This window comes from Pistacia vera, unplaced genomic scaffold (genome assembly GCF_008641045.1).
Source record: "Pistacia vera cultivar Batoury unplaced genomic scaffold, PisVer_v2 Contig778, whole genome shotgun sequence".
Taxonomy (NCBI): domain Eukaryota; kingdom Viridiplantae; phylum Streptophyta; class Magnoliopsida; order Sapindales; family Anacardiaceae; genus Pistacia; species Pistacia vera.
This window is the reverse complement of record NW_022196643.1, coordinates 389753-411839: the sequence shown is the minus strand read 5'-3', so window position 1 is coordinate 411839 and position 22087 is coordinate 389753. Positions and strand designations below refer to the sequence as shown.

Below are 22087 nucleotides of genomic sequence, written 5' to 3'. Positions count from 1 at the left end.
CCTTGGGTGGGAAAATGTCGTTCTCCCTTTCTTTTATTACACCAGCTTACACATTTGACTTAATGAATGATTTTGCTGCCATTGTTGGCTGTAATCTTAGTTGAGTGATTATCTTTGTTTAAAATATTATATGAATTAAATATGCATAGATTCCATGAACAATATATTTCTTTTTTTTTTTTTTTTATTGCACCAGCTTACACATTTGACTTCATGAATGATTTTGCTGTCATTGTTGGTTGTAATCCTAATTGAGTGATTTTCTTTGTTTAACATATTATATGAATTAAATATGCAAATTTTGGTTGTTATATTTGTAATAATGGAATCAAATTTACCAAACCTCCTCCTTAGAATATGCAAAGAATTATTTGTCAATTTGATAATATTATCGTATTGATATAAAATAATATAAAAATAAAAATAAAAGATGACATATCATGTTTTCTTATTTAATCTATAATTTGGTGGAAAAAAAAAAAAGAATATTTATGGATTTGGCTATTGTATCACACTATATGGGTGTATTTTATAAATTTTACGTTTTTAATTTATAACTTAAGTGTTGATGTATTGTACAGTTATAAAACCAATATTTGGGTTATTAGCGAGGATAACTGTTATGTGATATTATTATGAATATATGAATTTTAGTTTAATTACATAATTAAAAAATTATTGATAAATTAAATCGCAGTTTGCTAATGAGAATACGAGATCCGATTTTAATGAGAATCGCATTCTTTGACTAATTATTTATAGTAATTAAAAATAAATAATTGGGACATCATAGTATTGTAAATTTATATGTATTGAGGGATAAATTCATGGTTGAGCTGTTAAGAATATTTTAGATTATGGGAACATGACAGATAAGAGTTAAAGGTTGACAATTCATGGTTGACTTTACTTGAAAATAATATTTAAAATTATGAATTGATTTTTTAACTTAAAAAATCAGATGAATATTTTGATACAGGTTACGCACTACCGGATGTTATTGGTAAACGTTGGCTCTCTGCCATCTAGATTTACTGACTCTTCTTCAAATAAACCATTATAAATACCTAGCACAACGATGAACCAATCCATCGAAAAACAAAATTCTTAACATCAAAATGCACGGCCTTGTTGCGGCGAACACGGTGGTGGCTGCATCGGCTTGTTCCGTGTGGGATGTCTACGGCACTCTTCAAGTCCTCACAATTATAAATACATTTCTACCAAATGTGCTTGGAACTGTTAAAAGTCCTTGAAGGTGATGGACATGTTGGCACACTTCTAAACGTTACATTTCCCTCAGGTAATTGAATTAATTCATATTATTTATCAAACATTAAATTTGAGTTACTGAATATTAACTATTGAATATTTCTGTTTCGTTTTTGTTTCAGGAACTCCTGGAATTGGTTATATGAAGGAAATGATTACAAATCTTGATAATAAGAAGCGTGTGAAGGAAACAGAAACCATTGAAGGAGGATTTATAGCATTGGGCTTGAAGCGTTATATAACTCAATACAAAATTATTGAGAAAAATTATACATCAAGTATTATAAGATCAACAATAAAGTATGAGCTTGATGATAAGTTAGCAAATCTTACTTCTCTAATAAACACCAAGCTAGTTGAGATACTTGCAGAAACCGTTGGGAAGTATCTAACTGAGAAGATACCTCCTCCTTATTAGAATCTGCAAAAAGAGTTTGTTGTTGTCTTGTTGATGTGGTAATATTATCGGATTGATAATGATATTAAAATAAAAAATAGAAGATGATATATCATGTGTTCTTAATTAATCTATAATTCGTTAGAACTAAAGAATAAAGAATTTTTGTGAGATTTGGTTATTGTATTTTACTGTACAAGTGTATTTTATAAATTTTACCTTTGCATACCAGATGCGAGTACTTATCATTTATACCACAAATCAATGACTTTATATCAGTTTTAAATTTATTCTCTCATCTATTTTATCGGATATGCTCCAATGGCAACACTCAAATCATTTGTAATTATCCCATGACAACCATAATAACTATTTTACTTTTTATATATTTTTTTCTAATATAATTTATTAATATTCATTTGAATATGTTTACATATATCAATATGAAAACGAAAATGTAAGCCTATGGAATGAACCCCTTATATATGGACTTGATTAAGTAAATAAATAAATAAAAAGAAAGTAAACCTCACTAATGTTCCCAAGACCTAGTGTTTTGTAGCATAGTTTAAGAAATTATGTTTGATAATATACAGTAAAACCTCTCTATAGTTATAATAGTGGGATTAGCTAATTTTATTACTATAAGGAGATTATAACTTAATGGAGGTGTAGTTACAAAAATTATAGTTTTGATTTCTTATTTTTTAATTCATATTTTAGTAGTACAGTATTAGGATTTCAATTCAGTACTTCAATTGCCTACTTTTGAAATGGATAGAAGACTGTGTCTTGAAATTAGTAAATATAGGTGTCATTAATGAAACTATATATGCAGTTGATACATGATCAATTGATGTGAAGCCACAGACAATTGCCAATGGTTTTAAGCATTGCAAAATTAGGACCCCTGATTTCAATGAATTGCAAGTTACAAATAAAGTGGACGAAGAAAATAAAAGAGTCATTACAAAATTGAGTGATCAGATTCGACAATTTCACTACACTAATCGAATGGATATTAACAGTAGCGGATCCAGAAATTTCTGTTAGGGTGGACCAAAATCTAGAAATTATACATATTAGTATTTAAAAAAGAAAATTAAGGGTGGGCCATGGCTGGATCCGCCCCTGGATATTAATGTCTTCCTCGATCATCCAAATGAGCAACAAATCATGTATGCTTTAACTGAAGAAGAAATCATTGCTACAATTATATAAGAAGATAAAGAAAATAATCCTAAGGATGATAGTATGGAAATACAAAAAGTTTCATGCCATAAAGCTCTAAACTTAAGAAACTAAAAATATTTTTGCTTCAACAAGAAGGTGTCCATGCTAGCAAGTTATTACATACTAGCAAGATAAAAGATATGGTAACAACTCTAAAATATAAATCATTATCTCAAACAATTTTAGAAAAATATTTTATTTCATCTTAAACCTTTAATGTAACATAAGATATATTTTTTGGTAATATACAGATAATTATTACTATGTGGAGGCAACTTTCCTTAAGACGGGAATAAGAAAAATTATAACTTATTACAATGTGGAGTTTATTCTTATTTATAACTATCCTAAATTGGGACTAGAATTTTTATGACTATGTAGAGCTTATTCCTCTATAGAGTATCACTATAGAGAGATTTTACTATATATAAGGTGCGACTAACATATGAATTTTCTGCATGATCTAATAAAGTATTGATATATCAAGTTTTTTTTTAACAAAATGATTCTAATATATTCTTTTTTAAACCAAAATTCAGATTACGGTGAACAATATCTATAATGTCTCTTTTTCAAATTCGAAGTATTTGATTAACATATTAGCATTATATCATTCCACAGGTTCCTATCATTGTTTCTTAGATTAGAAGTCTTTTCCTAATGGGATATTAACTCTTAATACGATGTGAATCCTTGTTTCTTAGTATTCTTTTCACCTAGGATTAGGTTGAACTATTATCCTATTTACATTAAATTTATTTCTTTTATGTATACACATTTATTTAGAATTCTTATCCCTTGAGGACTTGGGGTTCCTAAAATCTGAAGATTAGAGTATTATAAATATATGATGTATTGAGTCTTTTGTAAGACTTGGTTAAGAGGTTTTGGGTAGCTCTTAAGTAGAAACAGACCCTCAATATTGTATTTGTCTCTTGTTCTAGTGAAGTAAATATTTTTGTTTGTGCCCCTGGATGGAGGCATATTACCGAACCACGTAAATCTTGTATGTTTTCTTTTTTCTTCTCTATTTCTTCTTTGATATTCCTTCTTTGAGTGTTCTAATTAAACCTATTGGTTGTGTGTTTGACCAAATATTCTGTAACAATTGGTATCAAAGCCTAGGTAGAAATTGTCAAAACAACAAAAGGTGTTTTAGGGTTTATAATTAAAGATGGCGTCCAGTTCCACCAAATTTGAGGTGCCAAGATTCAACGGTTCTAAATTCGAATTATGGAAGTTGAAGATGCGAGCGACCCTTGTGAAGGATGGATGCACAATTGCTCTACAAAGAATGGAGGCGAAGCCAGAGGAGATGTCTGATGAAAAATTCAAGGAGAAAGATGAGTTGGCCATGAAATATATTTATGTTGCATTGGATGAGGTAGTTTTATTCAACGTATCTGAAGAAACTAAGGCAAAAGGCTTATGGGACAAATTGCAAACAATAAGGGAAGTCTACGTTAAATAGGATCTTTCTACAAAAGCAACTATACAACCTAAGAATGGAGTAAAGGGCCTATTTGCAACAATACTTGAAGCCAGAGGAGGTGTTTGATGAAAAATTCAAGGAGAAAGATGAATTAGCCATGGAAGATATTTATGTTGCCCTGGATGAGGTAACTTCATTCAATGTATTTGAAGAAACTATAGCAAAAGGCTTATGGGAGAAATTGAAAGCAATATACAAAAGAAAATCTATATCACTTAGGATATTTTTTTACAAAACAACTATACAACCTGAAGATACGGGATGAGGCCTCTTTCCAACAACACTTGAATGACTTCAACACCTTAATTAGTGAATTAATAGCTATTGAGGTGAAGATTGATGAAAAAGAAAAGGCCACTTTGTCGCTTTGTTCTCTATCTAATTCGTGGGATACCTTAGTCATGAACATCAATAAAGATGTAGATACCACTTATGAATTAGTAGAAACTTTGTTACTCATTGAAGAGATGAGTTTGGAAACCAGAAGGCGATTCGTTAAATGATGCGATGTCGTGCAAGTTAGACCTACAAAAAGAGCAGATGAAAGTAAATATCAATCTAGATCAAAGTCCAAAGGCAAAAGCAAAGCGAAGAGTTAGAATTGTAGAAGAAGAGGCCAAGTTGAGGAAAGATTATAGATTGAGAAATACAAACAAGAAAATCCCAAGTTTGATCTACTAGCATCAAATTCAAATAGTTCCTAGGTAAATATTGTTGAAGTTAAAGATTCATATGAATATAGAGAGTTGTTGTCAATAAATTCGCAAGAAGGTATAGAATATCAATGGGTATTAGTTTTTTGTTGCTTCATTTCATATGACAACGCATAGAGATTGGTTCTAGACTTATAATAAGTCATGTGGGGGTACTACTTACTCTTGGTGAGCTTCTAGATAAGGCTGCTAGCGAGCTTTCTACTCATTGATATATGGCAACCATTTGATAGAATTTGGCCAAGCTTACATGGTCTTCGCTTTGGAGCTATTTCCACAGCTCCCTTTGCATCGTTATACATGCTATTAGCAAAGTTCGGATTGACTCTTCAAGTGCACCATCGACCTTCGCTTGTTCATTTTGGAACCTTGTTAAATATGAGATCAGAGTTTCATCTTTTTCTTGACGAATATTGCTTAAGTAGCTGAGCAGCATTGCGAATTGTCTCTTCGCTTGGAATTATAGTAGATATAGTGAGGTGAACTGTTGCCAAAATTGTATTGGATTTGCCTTGAGCCTCTTGTACCACCTCTTGGCATCTCTTACTAAAGTGATCATAAAACAGCAGCACTTCGCCAAGACACAGACTTGATGTAGCTCCATTAGGTCGTTAAAAGAGTCAAGGTGGTCTTTGGGATCCTCTTTCTCATCGAACTTGCTCTCTGGTGCCTTAGAGAGAGGGGCTTGACAAACTTCCTCCGTGAATGGAGAACTCACTATCTCTTCCGCCACATTGTTCTAGCGAGCTCTTAGATCATCGAGCATTTTTTCCACACGATCTAAATCCTCCTTATGAGGAGTACTCTGGTTGCGAGCTTTGTTCAGCCTTACCTCGAGTAGATGAGTTTGGAGATCCGTTCTTGTGAGACTCCTTTATCATTCGCATTGATGTGTGAGGTAGAGTCATGATGGCTGGGTTGGTAGGTGCTATCATACTCATCAGTGCGTTGCTCGTGGTGTTGGTTAAAATTGAAATGTTGGTCATTGCCAAATTGGCGTGCGTGACTCATCTCGCGAGCTTTTGACGATTAAGACCACCTTTGGCATGGGTTAAAATCGGCATGGTAGCGTTGGGGATATCGTCGAGCAGGTCAAGCGTCCCTTGGGCAATCGTTGCCTTCATTCTTTCCCATGGGCTGTTTTGCCCGGTCGCATCCCGAGGTTAGTTTGCCTCGGGACTCACACTCATGAGCGGAATGTACCTTGTGGTGTCAGGGCTGTCGATCGCTCCTTGGTGTCGATGAACCAGATTGGTCACCGATTGAGTTCTAACTTGTTGGGGTAACCTCCATGAAGTGTGGCTGGTCGAGGTTCTATGCGCCCTGTTGCTGATTCCTTGATTCAGCCATGTTTTGTTGCAACGCTTGTGCAACCATTATTCTTATTATTTCCACCAGCTGACCATTCTAGGGATTCGACGTCCCTATCCCCTGCTGATTTGTGACCTACTGCCCTAGCGGCATTGGTGGTCGACTTGAAAAAGCAGTCTAATGCACCTCCTAATTAGTGGTTTTTACGTTGTTGTGGTTTTTGGTGTTAGTCTTTGATCTAGTATAGGCCATTTGAATTTTCAGGTGATTGGGTCACTCAAATAGATTTCTGGAAATTTTGAAATTTGGTAGAGACCCTGCTTCCAGTGCAAAAATGTTGATGCAAAAAATTCACCAACTAGGGCGATCCGATTGACCTTGACAGAATCATAATCGATGTGGGCGTGATTACAGATAATCAGCAAAGTAATGGATATGGAAGCAATAATGTAAATGACACAAAAGGTTTTTAAAGTGGTTCGACAAGTTTAGATCTTGAGCCTACGTCTACTGTCTTTCTTATTTGCTTTGAGAGCTTAGAAGAAAATATTATAATTCCTAGAACAATTTTCTAACCCTTGTTCCATTGTTAGAAGGAGTTTATATACAAGTTTTGTACAAAGGAAAGAGTGAAATTAAAGGAATTACAATTTAGATTGAAATGCAACTTTGATATTCTAGCGATTGAGCGCTAAGATCGCATTATTATTGTTTTGATTTGATCTCTTTTGAAGTATCTGGGATTTGAGCTTATCTATGATCTACTTGAACAACTATCGAGGTTGGTCGCGACTAGCTTATGCTGGGTCGGACAATTGTTTGAGCCAAACTGATTCTCAATTGCACTATAACCTTGCGAAACTCTGACTTCTCCGAGCTTATTGGAAAAATCATATACAACACATATCATTAATTGAAAATAATCATACACCTAATTAGGGTCATCATACAAGTAGTCTCATCTTCTAAATTCTAAATTCTAAGATTAAGATTATACAAGGAGTGATGAAAGGGCCTCCTTGCTTTTTAATTCAGTTTTGTTTAAAGACGAACACAATCCTAAAAATATATAAATAAAGCCCTCTTATTTCGACCTCTTTCACGTCACAAAAAGAGTCCTAGTGAAGACTTACAAGAATTTTTTGAATAACAAAAGAAGTATTACACCCAAGAGAATTTCCCACACAAATTCTCTAACTCAAAGCTTAACACAAACCTTTCTAATTTTCTTCTCCTTTGGATACTCTTCCCTTTTTCTTTGGGATACATAAAACCCTAACCATTGCTTTCTATATATAGCCTTCAAGAGTAAACCATAGCCACACATTTCACTTGGCTAAATCTCCACTACGTATTTAAAGAGCATGAGCCAAATTACTTCTTAGGCCATACTTAGGCTTTGATAATGAGCCTAAACCAACAGTATCTTTAATTAGCCATCATGTGTAATTTGCACGACAATCTCCACCTTAGCTAAATAAAAAATAATTACTATAGCTTTCGCTACACAGCATCATCTTCACAAACCACTGTTAGAAAAAACCTCATTTTTAACATAATAATTTGACAGATTTTCTTAACCGTCAAGACCCTTCAAGCATCATTGTCATCAGTATCAAAATGAAAAACATAACTACAAAAATAAAATGTATTTATGTATTTGAGAATAAGGAAAGAGATACTGATGACAATGATTTCCTGTTAAGGTCTATAACAACTATTTATACAAGAGAATATTTCAAAAAATGTTTAAAGTTTGCAGATTTAATTGGTTTCAAGTTTTAAGAGCAAGAAAGCAATGAAGAATGTTTTACTTAGTTATAGCTAAGGTTTGTTTGCTTGAATAATTTATCTCCAAGTACTTAATGATAGGAACACATAAGGGGTTGCGGATGCAAACACTTCGAGCTCATTTGTTTGCCTTATAAAAGTCTATATTGAGAGTTTTTAATAAACTTGAAGTAGATGAAATTAACCTTTATTCATTTAATCATGGATGAAAAAGGCCAACTTTTTAGGGTAATGGATTGTGAGAAAAGTCTAGAAAGAGTAAGAACTTGGGGACGAAAAACAAAGGAAAATGCTTTATCTTTATTGATTTTTCTTAACAAACTTTTTGGCTTAAGAACCTAGGTTTATATACAAGCTTAGTATATGAGCTGAACTGAGTTAACAAACATAACAGCCACAATTCAGTCCTAAATTATGTCGTTTACATAAAAGCAACCTGCTCCTTAAAACTATGTATAAAGAGCAACCTACTTCTACTAGCTTTCATTTCTACCACTTTAACTCATCAATCTTTGCATAGTCAACATTCCCCGTCAAATTGGACTACTATGTACCTTCCAGAACTTCATTCAGCAACTGTTATTTTAACTCTGCATATCTGACACTTCCCTTCAAAATGAACTTCCAGCACCTTACAATTCTACATACAAAATGAACTTCCAACACCATATAATTTTGCATATCTAACACTTTCCTTCAAAATGAACTTTCAGCATCTTATTAATTTGCATATCTAATACTTCCCTTAAAAAAATTGAATTTCCTGTACTTCATTCATTAACTACGAACTTCCTTTTAAACTGAATAGTACCAATAATTCTGACTCATCAATTTTGCATAATTCTGACACCCCCCTTTAAGCTGAACAGTATGAACAAAGTTGACAACATTTCTTTAAACTAAATAGCATTAACAAATTCAAAGAACTGGCAGCATCATTTTATAGCAGAGATTCAAAATAAACCGAACAACATCACTAAAGAGCACTTGAACACAAATCACATATAACTATAATTGTACCATCTCATTAGCAACACATTCTTCCTACCGACACCAGTTTAATGAAATCAGTACAAGAAATTACATTGCAGCATGTAATCTGAGTATACCAGTTCATTGTTGCTCAAAGAAGATGACATTAAGTTTCTTTTGTAACTCAGCAAATTGAGCTATTGAAAGAGGTTTTGTAAGGCAACCAGCAACTTGAAGTTTGGAGGGAACATATTGGATCACCATTTTCTTGGCCAACACTTGTTCTCTTATATAATGGGCATCAATCTCTATGTGTTTGGTTCTAGCATGAAACACAGGATTGGTAGCCAATGCCCTTGCACTTACATTGTTGCACCATGTTAGAATAACACACTCACAAACCACAGATTTTAACCAAACTTCACATTTACACACCATATACAGGGGTATTATGAAGAGCAATAACTAATTCAGAGAACATACTCTATAGCCAAGCCACCTCTGTAGATCGTGTGAGCTAGTGCCCTATACTCTACTTCAATTGAAGGGAGGGCCACCACCTTTTGTTTTCTAGAAATCCATTGGATTAGGTTAGGTCCCAAGTAGATACAATAACCACTTGTTGACTGTCTATCTTCTAGACTACTTCCCTAATCGACATCTGCATAACATTTGACATGTAGGAAGCTAGCTAGTTTGAACTAAAGACCATAATCCAAGGTACCTTTAATATACCTGAGTACTCTTTTCCATGCTTGCCACTGAAGTTCAGTTGGAGTTTGTAGAAACTGACTGAGTTTGTTAACTATGAAATTGATATCTGATCGGGTTGAAGTTAGGTACTGCAAAGCTCCAATGGTGCTCCTATATAGACTAGGGTGATCAAACGGTGGACTATCAGTGGGAAACAACCTGGTGCCTAATGCTATAGGTGTAGAAAAAGCGTTGGCCTTGAGCATCTTAGCCTTAAGAAGAAGATCATATGCATATTTTGATTGTTTAAGATGAATATCATTTGTTGATCTACTAGCTTCCAAACCCAAAAAATACTTCAAAGAGCCCAATGTTTTTAATGCAAATTGAGTATTAAGATCTTGAACTGATTCAATGACATAAATGCCATCGGAGCCAGTGATAAGTATGTGATCAACATACACCAACACATAAATAGACCAGAATTGTGCTTAAGAATGAACAAACTTGAGTTAGAAATTGAGTTGATAAACCCTTTGTCAAGGAGGGCAGTTTTTAGCTTATCAAACCTGACCATAGGTGCTTGTTTAAAAGCATACAAAGCTTTATTTAACTTGCAAACAAATAAGGGATGTTCAGAATCCTCAAAACTAACTGGTTGATGAATGTAGACTATCTCATTCAACTTACCATTTAAAAATGCATTATTTACATCTATTTGGTTGGTGTCCCATCCATTTGTCACTGCTAATGTGAGAATTATTCTGACAGTTGAAGGCTTGACAACTGGGATGAAAGTCTCGAAACAATCCAATCTAGAGGTTTACTGGAATCCCTTGGAAACTAGTCTAGCTTTATATTTTTATAAAGAGCCATCTCCATTGAACTTTGTTCGAAACACCCACTTATTACCTACTCTTTTCATATCAATTGATGAAGGGACTCATGACCAGGTATCATTCTTAACCAATGCTTCAAACTCACTTTGCATAGTGATGCGTTGTAACTACAACATGCAATGGATAGCAAGTATATAGTCACTCAAGTAATAGAGTGATGAGTGAGTATCGTTCCCATGAGGATTGTTTCGCTAAGCACTAAGTTTCCTACTGTTCTCAAGTTGGAGCAACCGAATTCTTTTGGATTAATGGGAGCAATTTAACCTAAGACTAAAACAAAATTTACTAAACTAAAATTTAACTATGAACGCAAGATGTAAAACACAGATAAAATCAGTTCAAACAAACGGGTAAGGTTTTGACTTCATTCGGACTCTATGGGTTAAACCTATAGAATTAAACTAAATTCATATTCACATGCATTGATTGTAAATCGAACTCTCTAAAGTGTCAAACATACCTTCTCAGGCTATGTTTCCCTACTCTTCCCTATTAACCTTCTGCACCCAACAAATTGAAAGTTAATAAATCTAAGCTCATTAAGCACAAGTCTTAAAATGATTTCATTGGTTCTTGAATCTGTCTCTAGCATCTAATACTACAATGGTGATTACCCAAGAAGCCGAACATGATTCATTTCTCAATCTCATCATGTTCATCACATATAAACAGTAAATTCAGAGTAAACACACAATCAAAGCAAAATCATATGAAAAGAACACAATCTATTACTTAACCGATAAAAATAAAAATTACAATCAAAACCCTAACCCAAAAAGGGTTAGTTCATGGCTAAATCAACAATACAAATGAAAGAAACGAAAATACTAAAGTTTAACATAATGAAAATAAGAGAAAAGACAAGAAATCTCCCCAAATGATGAATCCACTGGTTTAATCTCGAATCTTCACCCTCTTTCAATCCAAATTTGCTCAAAAATCAATCTAAGAAAATGTAAAAAACTGCTAACCCTACTCGAAAACTAACCCTTAGCAAAAAGACTAAGTTTTCATTTTATACTCCGCCAAAAATCCTTAGAAAACACTAAAAAGTAAAACTGTGCGTTTTACAAAACTGGAAAATGCAGACTTCATTGTGGTGAAGAAGGAATCTCGCTGCGGCGAAGAAGGAAGCAGATTTGGTGCGTGACTGGTTCATTTCGCCACGGCGAAGAACAACCTTCGCCGCGGCGAAGCTTCCTGAAGAATCTAAAATTACAGAATTGCCCTCCACTTGCTTCTTCGCTTGAATCTTCGATCTTCGGTGCTCTCCCTTGGAAGCAAGCTTCATCGTGCTTGGCTCTGCTTCAGAATTCTCCCAATTTCTGAGATCCGCTTACTTCTGAGTCTAGAAACTCCAAATCTGTCTTTATTCGCTCAAATTTCCCATTTTAACCTGGAACACGAAATGTAAGGAATTAAGTAGCGATTCAGGCAAAAATGAACTAAGAAGTATCTAAAATCCGGCCTAAAACTTAAATAAACTAGTATAATCCTCGGATTATCAAATACCCCCAAACTAGAACCATGCTCGTCCCCGAGCATCAGGTACAAAACAAGATAAAAGAAAAACACAAATGTTCAAAAACAGAAAACAACAATTAAAAAAAATTAAAAAGAAATAAATAAAAGGCCCGACTCACAAAACAACTGCCTAGAATTTATACCAATCTCAAAAGTTGTTGCAAAATTATTATTAAAAAAATGCTTAACACTCCAAGAAGTTATAAGTTGCATCGACTTTCTTTCTGAATTGGTTCCCCGAGTAGGTAATCCCCACTTCAATCCACATTCCAACTTCCCGGATTATTTTATGCAGGAATGCAAAGTTTATCAAATGGTGGCAGACTCCATAAGCCTAAATATCGAACTACTCTCCACTAATGAGGACTAGACAATGATAAGAATCAAAAGGTCTTTATAAGCTTGTAACGCTAGGCTCGGGTAGTGGGTTCCAAGAAAAGGATAGGAATAACAAAGTAAGAGAACTCGGTTTTCCTCGTGCAAACACTAAAATCAAATTGAACTCCACTTCTTCTCAACCACCAATCAAAGTGTCCACTAATATACAACCCTCAAACTCGTATCTTTCTTATTTCGAAAATCATAAATGCGGCGGGGGAAATGCGTCTAAGGTGTACGTGGCATTGTTATACCAGAGGTCGCCAAGTGCTGCTAGGTAGTTTTTAAGGCGGTTACTGGTTTCCAGTCGATATACCCTTAAACTAGGCAGAATGTTTTTTTTTTTTTTTGAAAAACAAATCAATTGAATTGAGGTGAACTACCTCTTTTTGTTCTATTGCCCTTCTCACAACCCCCAAACTATTCTTTTAGTTTATTCGTACAACTCTTCCCGTTCTTTGTATTTGCATTAGGACCGAATTCTCCTAAGGGTACGACAAAGTGTTTAGGGTATAAGGATCGGACAATTTTTTTGTTTGCCAAGAAAAATAAAGCAATAAAAATTCATATGGCTCAAATGGGTGACTAGGGACAATTTCAATCATGGGTCAGCTAGAAGGCTCAAACGTTCCAAAAAGAATGCCTAAATCATCTTCTCAACCATGTCTAATCCTAGAATTTCACCTCAAGCACTTCTCTACTAGGTTCTAGAGTCCACCAACATTATCAAACTTCACCTAACTACATAAAATGAATCTAAGCATGCTAAAAAAGTGAAAATGGTGGTTGAACCACTTAACAAACCTCAATCAAAATCCAGTCAACAAACATAAACTTGAAGCAATGCTTAACATTTCTCAACAATAAAATTGCAACAACCCTATTCTCATCATTGATTTATATAATTCATCATCGGCAAAAATAATCAAACTAAAGAAAAATAAATGAAAGTTCAAAAATTTCTAATTTTCCTACCCCCAAACAAAAGATGACATTGTCCCCAATGTCTCATTACGCATAAATTAGGAATAGAAAATCAAAAATAACAAAGGTACGAGAAAGTTCCTTGGTTAATCCGTGAAGTGTCTCTCCACAGTGCACACCTGGTCTTTGACTTTTTTATCACCCAACATCTGTCAAAACAATTGAAACTGTGGTGTCCATTGTGTTAGCAAAAATTTACAAACTAAATTGAAAATATTACAACCTAGTCTCATCCTTGCAACAACTACAAATTAAAAGAAAATGAAACAACTAAAACGACTACAACAATCCAAAACAAAAATATAAACTGAGTTTAATGTTTGAAATGAAAAACCAATTCAACTAAAAACAACTAAAATAAAGAAAAACAAAAACAGGTGCTCCGGTGTTCATTCTTCGCCCTCCTCGTCTTCCTCGTCGTCGTCCTCTTCTGACTCGGAGACCATCCACTCATCTGAATCCCAGTCAGCCCATTGGAATTCTGTAGTTTAACGTTGAGCTTGTTGAAGCTACTCTTCTGCATATCATACATCATCTGGGTCTGCTCAGCCAACCAATCCTGACGTTTTGCCATACATCTCATCTGACCCATCATCTGCTGTATCATCTCTTTCTGTGTAGCTATGGAGCTGAAGGATGTGGCAGGGCCTTGTGTGGTTCTCTACCGTTTTGTTCCTGCTCTTGGTTGCTCAGCTTTTGGACATTTAAGATGCTTTTAATAATAATCTAAGTCTAGGACTGGGGCAGTATGAATACGTAGCTCATCATCATGAACCTCGGCTCCAACTCTAATGTAGAAGACGGTAACGAGATGCAGAAAAGCATAACTTGATCGCCCTGGTTTGGAGGCATGCTGAATGTTGTTCCAGATAAGTTCTCCCACATCAATACTCTTTCCTGTGGCAATAGAATAAAGCAATACTGCCCTCTCTTTAGTTACTGTGCTATAGTGCGTTTTCGGCATCATCTTCGCACTAACAAAATACTGCCATAGTCGAGCCATCGATGTCAAATTAGTTCCCTTGAGCGTTTTCTTTTGTTTCTTCGACATTGCCCAAGTTGCATCCGGTTTTGCAATGACCAGAAGAATGATATTATCCTCATACTTTGATGTCCTAAACCTCGTGTAATCATTCCGGTAAATCCTAGGCAGGTTATGAAACTCATTGATCACCTTTTCCGAAAATGGCACATCAACCCCTCTCACAAATGCAGTACCCTCTTCACAATCCGAGAGGTTGGCATAAAACTCCCTCACTAGCGGCTCTACAGCCGGTTGTGTAGGAGCACTCATAAACACTTCCCACTGTCTCCCTCGACTCCAGTCCAAGGCTTGACTCACGGTCAATTCGCGCTCAGGAACAAAGCTCTTATCCTTTCTTTTGATAGCCCCTTCATATCTTTTCCGGGCCTCCTCACTCACGAAGCGGTCGTCCACTTTCCTTCCTTTTCCCTTGCCCTTGTATGGATGCTTGGCTTTGACCGACATTTTCTCCAAAATTATAGTTCAACTCAAAAATGCACCCCAACAATTCAAACCTAGGTGTCCTACAACAACCAATTCAATCCTGCAAAAATTGACAACACTTCCAGAATTTCGCACTTCAACCCTCAAACAACAATTTTTCAAATTCAACCAAAACACTTCAAAACTCAAAACCCACACTCCTCAATATCGCCAAATGCATAATCAACCCTTCCTCAAACCAACTCGAACTCACAAGCACCCAAAAATTCACAACTCAACCAACAATCAATTTTTTTTAGATCTACAAATCAAAACTTGAAATTGTGCGATAAAAAACATAGGGAACTCGAGATCTCACCAATATGAATGATTATTCGCCACCAATTCGACCAGAATCAGCCTAGATTAGAAAGCCCCAAATTTCTTGACCTAAAAATTTTAAGAAATTTTCACAAAATTGTTGAAATGAGTTGTTTTGGTGTTTAGGAGGGTTAAGGAGTGAGAATTTTGGTTGGGAAAACACTAGGAAGGTAAAATATTGAAATTGGAAATTTTTTCTCTCCAGTGGATTTGAAGAGTCGCGTGAAGAATGAAGGAAGAAAAGTGGGTATTTATAAAAAGCAGTCGTCACCGCGGCGAAGTTCTTCGTTCGAGAACCCTAATTTTAAACCCAGGTTTCGTCGCAGCGAAGACAAATTCTTCGCCGGGGCGAAAACTTACAGTGCTACTCTCCTTTTTCAGGTTGCTTTGCCCAGGCGAAGAATAATCTTCGTTGCGGCGAAAATGCCTTAGAAAAATTTCGTCCCACCTGCTTTGCCGTGGCGAAGACAATTTCTTCGCTAGGGCGAAAACTTACAGGAGCTGCACACATTTTTCAGGTTGCTTTGCCCCGGCGAAGAACAATCTTCGCCGCGGCGAAGTCTGGGACTTTTCAAAGCTCATTTTCATACAATGTGCTTCGCCGCGGCGAAGAATGCTTCTTCGCCCCGGCGAAGTCTAGAGCAATTTCTTTCCTTCTTCAAGCTCAAAACTTCACCTGAAACACCCAAAAACATACAAATTAAAAACCAATCAAACTTATTAGAAATTCAAACAAATTAAAACACAATAAATGAAAAACAATTAAGAACTCTTGGGTTGCCTCCCAAGAAGCGCTTGTTTATAGTCGGTAAGCTCGACTCTATCGATCTTTCAAGTTAGTCTGGATTATCCAAGTACATCACATCCCGAAATTTTCCCTTGTGCTGGAGCTTCTTTTATTGATGATCTTTTTCACACAGGGTCCTTATTGAGAGTTTCACCACCCATTTCCATCCCTTGGTCATTGCTTTGGTGGTCTGACTCTTCTCACTAACCGCTTTCTGTTGTCTTGACTTTCCCTCACCCTTTTTAAGCTGAGACATCTGTTCTTTGTAAAGACGCAATCTCGAGTTAGGTTCATCCCAGAATGTTTTACAACCTTTTCCGTTATGGTCCTCACTCTCGAACTGATTCGGTTTGACAATGCAGCTCTTAATTTCCACCTTAGGATTGTTCAGTTGGAAGGTTTCAATTTTTGCCTGGTCTACCACATCGATTTTTAAACATGACTCTTGTTTAGGTGGAGTTTTCATTGATTCAAGGACATTAAATGTTATTTCTTCATCTTGCATCCTCATGATCAACTTCCCTTCTTGAACGTCGATTAAAGCTCTTCCGGTAGCCAGAAATGGTCGTCCCAAGATAAGAGGAATCTCTTTGTCTTCTTCCATATCCAACACAAAGAAATCCACAGGAAAAATAAACTTGTCCACTTTAATCAACACATTCTCTACAATGCCCCTCGGATGCTTTATTGATCGATCTGCAAGTTGCAAGCATATTGTTGTCGGCTTTACTTCATCAATTCCTAATTTCTTGAAAACAAAAAAAAGCATAAGGTTAATGCTAGCACCTAGGTCACATAAAACTCGATCAAAGGTGATATTTCCTATAGTGCAAGGAATAGTAAAACTCCCTGGATCTTTGAGTTTCGGGGGCAGCTTCTTTTGTAAGATAGCACTGCATTCCTCCGTGAGCATCACCGTTTCCTCATCTTCTAAGTTCCTCTTGTTTGATAAGATTTCCTTAAGAAATTTTGCGTAGCTTGGCATCTGCTGCAATGCATCTGCAAAAGGAATGTTAATATGTAGTTTCTTAAAAACATCAAGAAATTTAATAAACTGCTTATCCTGATTTTCTTTTCTGAGTCTTTGAGGAAAAGGCATGGGTGGTGTGTGATGCGCCAACTCTGGTGGTATCTCGGGGAATGGCAATTTCTCTTTCCTTTTCTTTTTCCCTTCTTCTTGCTTCTATTCATCTTTCCTTGGGCTGGGTGGTTTCTCTTCAGCAATGATTTCTTCATCAACTTCCTCATCAGATTCTTCATTTTTCTTTGATGGACTTTCCTCTTTCCTTGATTTTTCCACCTCTTCTAAAACTATCCCACTTCTCAACGTAATTGCATTTACTTGCTCACCTGGGTTAGTCACCGTGTTGCTTGGTAAAGATCCTTGCGGTCTCTCATTTAGCTTCTCGGCTAATTGGCCTATCTGTACCTCAAGATTCCGAATGGACGCCCCTTGATTTCTAAAATTTGTCCTCATCTCATTCATAAAACCCATGGTCTCCTGCATGAATTTCCTAAACATGTCCTCCAACTTTGTTACTCTTGGATCTCCCGGTTGATTATTTGCCACTGGTTAGTTATTTGGCAATGTCCTTTGGTTCCATTGATTATTTTGCTGGTTCTGATTGCCCTAAGCCAGATTTGGATGATTTTTCCATGCTGAGTTGTATGTGTTGAAGTACGGGTTATTTGGTTGTCTCTGATTTCCTGCCAAGTAGTTCACTTGCTCCGATGATGAAGATGATGAAGCAAATGTATTCCCCACTTGACACTCGCTGCTCACATGGTTTCTTGCACAAAAATCACAAGTTAGTTGAGGTGCTTGAATAGAGTTTACCTGCATACTTCCCAATTGTTTCTGAAGTGTCGTGAGTTGGGCTGAGATGGCTGTGAAGGCATCAACTTCATGAAGACCCGTGGATTTTGTTGATATTGCTCTTTCATTTGGTCTCTAATAGTTGTTGCCTGCCAAAACCTCAAGCAACTCATAAGCCTCCTCTGGTGTTTTATTCTACAAGGCTCCTCCTGATGCTGTATCCACCATGGTTTGCACGTTACCCATCAGACCATTGTAGAAGGTTTGGACTTAAAGCCAAACTGGCAACCCATGGTGTGGAAATTTCCTCATTAATTCCTTGTACCTCTCCCAAGCCTGATACAATGACTCGAATTCATCTTGTAGAAATGATGTGATATCATTTCTCAGTTTTGCTGATTTAGCTGGAGGGAAAAACTTGGTTAGGAACTTCTGTGCTAGATCATTCCACGTTGTGATAGTTCCCGATGGTAGTGCCATTAAACACCCTTTTGCTTTATCCCCCAATGAGAATGGGAATAACCTCAACCTAATGACGTCATCTGACACTCTGTTCGACTTGAAGGTGTCACCAATTTCCAAGAAGTTCATAATATGTTGATTTGGATCTTCCTTCAAATCACCATTAAACCTTACCGACCGCTGGATCATCTAGATGATTGTCGGCTTAATCTCAAAATTGTTGGCTTGCACCGTAGGCCTAGTAATACTCCACCCACTGCCATTTACCATGGGAACTGAGAATTCCCTTAGTGTCTTTTTTTCTGGTTCTGCCATTTCAACTGGTATTTCTTCTGATTCAACCATGTATCCTCTCTTTCTCTTCTCCCTCTGTTAAGTCGTCTGGCGGTTCTCTCAATCTCAAGATCAACAGGAACCACTAGCTGACGTCTCGCTCTTTGCATAAATTGCACAAGATAAAACGAAAGAAAGTGAGATCACAAACCAACTGAGAATTAAAAATAAGAGTAAAACAGACAATGATGAAAACAAAAATTAAAACTCCAATCTAGCTAACTATAGAAAACTCAATGTTAACTTAAAACTCTATCCCTGGCAACGGTGCCAAAAACTTGATGCGTTGTAACTACAACATGCAATGGATAGCAAGTATACTAGTCACTCAAGTAATAGAGTGATGAGTGAGTATTGTTCCCACGAGGATTGTTTCGCTAAGCACTAAGTTTCCTACTGTTCTCAAGTTGCAGCAATCGAATTCTTTTGGATTAATGGGAGCAATTTAACCTAAGACTAAAACAAAATTTACTAAACTAAAATTTAACTATGAACACAAGATGTAAAACACGGATAAAATCAGTTCAAACAAACGGGTAGGGTTTTGACTTCATTCGAACTCTATGGGTTAAACCTATAGAATTAAACTAAATTCATATTCACATGCATTGATTGTAAATCGAACTCTTTAAAGTGTCAAACATACCTTCTCAGGCTATGTTTTCCTACTCTTCCCTATTAACCTTCCGCACCAAACAAATTGAAAGTTAATAAATCTAAGCTCATTAAGCACAAGAGTCCTAAAATGATTTCATTGGTTCTTGAATATATCTCTAGCATCCAATACTACAATGGTGATTACCCAAGAAGCCTAACATGATTCATTTCTCAATCTCATCATGTTCATTACATATAAATAGTAAATTTAGAGTAAACACACAATCAAAGCAAAATCATATGAAAAGAACACAATCTATTACTTAACCTATAAAAATCTAAATTACAATCAAAACCCTAACCCAAAAAGGGTTAGTTCATGGCTAAATCAACAATACAAATGAAAGAAACGAAAATACTAAAGTTCAACATAATGAAAACAAGAGAAAAGACAAGAAATCTCCCCAGATGACGAATCCACTGGTTTAATCTCGAATCCTCACCCTCTTTCAATCCAAATTCACTCAAAAATCAATCTAAGAAAATGTAAAAAGCTACTAACCCTATTCGAAGACGAACCCTTAGCAAAAAAACTAAGTTTTTCTTTTATACTTCGCCCAAAATCCTCAGAAAACACTAAAAAGTAAAACTGTGCGTTTTACAAAACTGGAAAATGCAGACTTCGCTCGCCGCGGCGAAGAAGGAAGCAGATTTAGTGTGTGTCTGGTTCATTTCGCAGCGGCAAAGCTTCCGGAAGAATATGAAATTACAGAATTGCCCTCCACTTGCTTCTTCACTTGAATCTTCGATCTTCGGTGCTCTTCCTTGGGAACAAGCTTTATCGTGCTTGACTCTGCTTCAGAATTCTCCCAACTTTTGAGATCTGCTTACTTCTGAGTCTAGAAACTCCAAATCTCTCTTTATTCGCTCAAATTTCCCATTTTAACCTGAAACACGAAATGTAAGGAATTAAGTAGCGATTTAGGCAAAAATGAACTAAGAAGTATCTAAAATCGGTCTTAAAAGCTTAAATAAACTAGTATAATCCTCGGATTATCACATAGCACTTTTCCCCTCAGGAGTTGTAAGTGCTTCAGTTACAATAGTGTGTTTAGACACCACAAAACTCTTACTTGTTGTGAATAGAACTTTAGGGACTGCATACTCAGTAACACTAAAAGATACAGTAGATTTAGTAGTAACATTAGTAAGAACTACAGATTTAGTACTATTAGTAGGAGCTGCAATCTTTGTAACACCAATAGGAAAAGAAGCAACTAGTTTGGAACTTGTCACCATGGAGTGAACATTAGTAATAAGAGGTACCTGATAAGTTGAACTATCATGAGGCCTATAGAAAGAGAGATCATCTGCAAGAGAGTAACTTGGTGAAGATCTTGCTAAAGAATTAATATGAGAAGAAGATATAGTACGATGTAATGTTTGTGAGGATGAGGGAATTTTGAGGTCAATTTCTACAGAACAATTTGGTGGAATGTAAGTGGAAGGTAAATCAAGAAGAAGGGACACACGTCGAGGTTCAACCGGTGATAATGAGATATAGGGTGATGATTGAGACTTTGATGATGAAGAGGAGGTGTTGGATACTAAGTAAGTTTGATTTGAAGAGGACGAAGTAGGTCTTGGTGATGAGCTTATTGTGTGATGATAGGGTGACATTGATGATGAAATAGGTGTTGATGAAGAAGATGGGATTTGGGATAATGATGGACCTGAAACATGCTTACCAACTATTGTGATGTTAGGTGAAGTCTTCTTATGAGCATTAGGCATTGTAGATGGGGCATGATCACTTAAGGAGGGAGTGTGAGAAATCACAACACAAGGAAAATGTGTAGAAGGCCGATTGGATGCTGCAGTGTTTAAAGGTAGACTAGAAGATGCATGTAAAGAACACTCAGAACAAAAATTTTTGCATGAAAAGAGGAATTCAGACTCATTGAATTTTACACTAGGAGTAACAAATATTTTCCCATCAGACATAGGACATTTATAACCCTTATGCACTAGACTCGAACAAGTGCATTATGTCAACAATGTTCAAAAAGGGTAAGAGAATCCATACTTAAGCACATATACTTCAGCATGGGAAAATCATCCAGACTTCACGTGGAGTAACAACAATGAGTACAAACCACTACCAAGCTTCCAACCTCAAGAGAAGAGATCTAATATGGAAAGTGTGCTCGCTAAATTCATGGAGGAGTCAAGAAAAAGATTTGACAAGAGTGATGCTCAACTCCAAAAGTATGAAGTTTTGTTGCAAAACCAATTCACTTTCATAAGAAATCTTGAAACTCAAATGGGGCAAATCCACAATATTTTAGTGGGAAGAGTTCAAAGGAACATTGCCAAGTTATACCGAGAAGACTCCAAAGGAGAGAGTGCTATCATACTGAGAAGTGGTAAGGAGTTGAAGGAAGTATGGAAGGAAGGAGAAACAAAGGAAAAACTCGAAGAAGAAAAAGAGGGTAGAACCAAGTGTGTAGCAGCACAGTGCTGTGGCATAGAAGAGGGTAGAACTAAGTATGCCGCGACATAGTGTCGCCGCACAGGGGCAAAAATTGACGAAAATGCTCATGCT

The 22087-nt window shown here is 36.1% G+C and overlaps 1 protein-coding gene and 1 non-coding gene across 2 annotated transcripts; both read left to right on the top strand.

The window, feature by feature from the left end:
* The first annotated feature begins 1112 nt into the window (after nt 1-1112).
* Nucleotides 1113-1833, top strand: LOC116116484 (S-norcoclaurine synthase 2-like). The gene is made up of 2 exons (XM_031402552.1): nt 1113-1303; nt 1395-1833. The coding sequence occupies exons 1-2, from the start codon at nt 1228-1230 to the stop codon at nt 1688-1690; spliced, it is 372 nt and encodes a 123-aa protein (XP_031258412.1). The 5' UTR covers nt 1113-1227; the 3' UTR covers nt 1691-1833.
* A 16543-nt stretch (nt 1834-18376) lies between these two features.
* On the top strand, nt 18377-18483 carry LOC116116517. Its single transcript, XR_004125817.1, has one exon. It is a non-coding gene; the product is annotated as a small nucleolar RNA R71 (small nucleolar RNA).
* Nucleotides 18484-22087: the final 3604 nt, after the last annotated feature.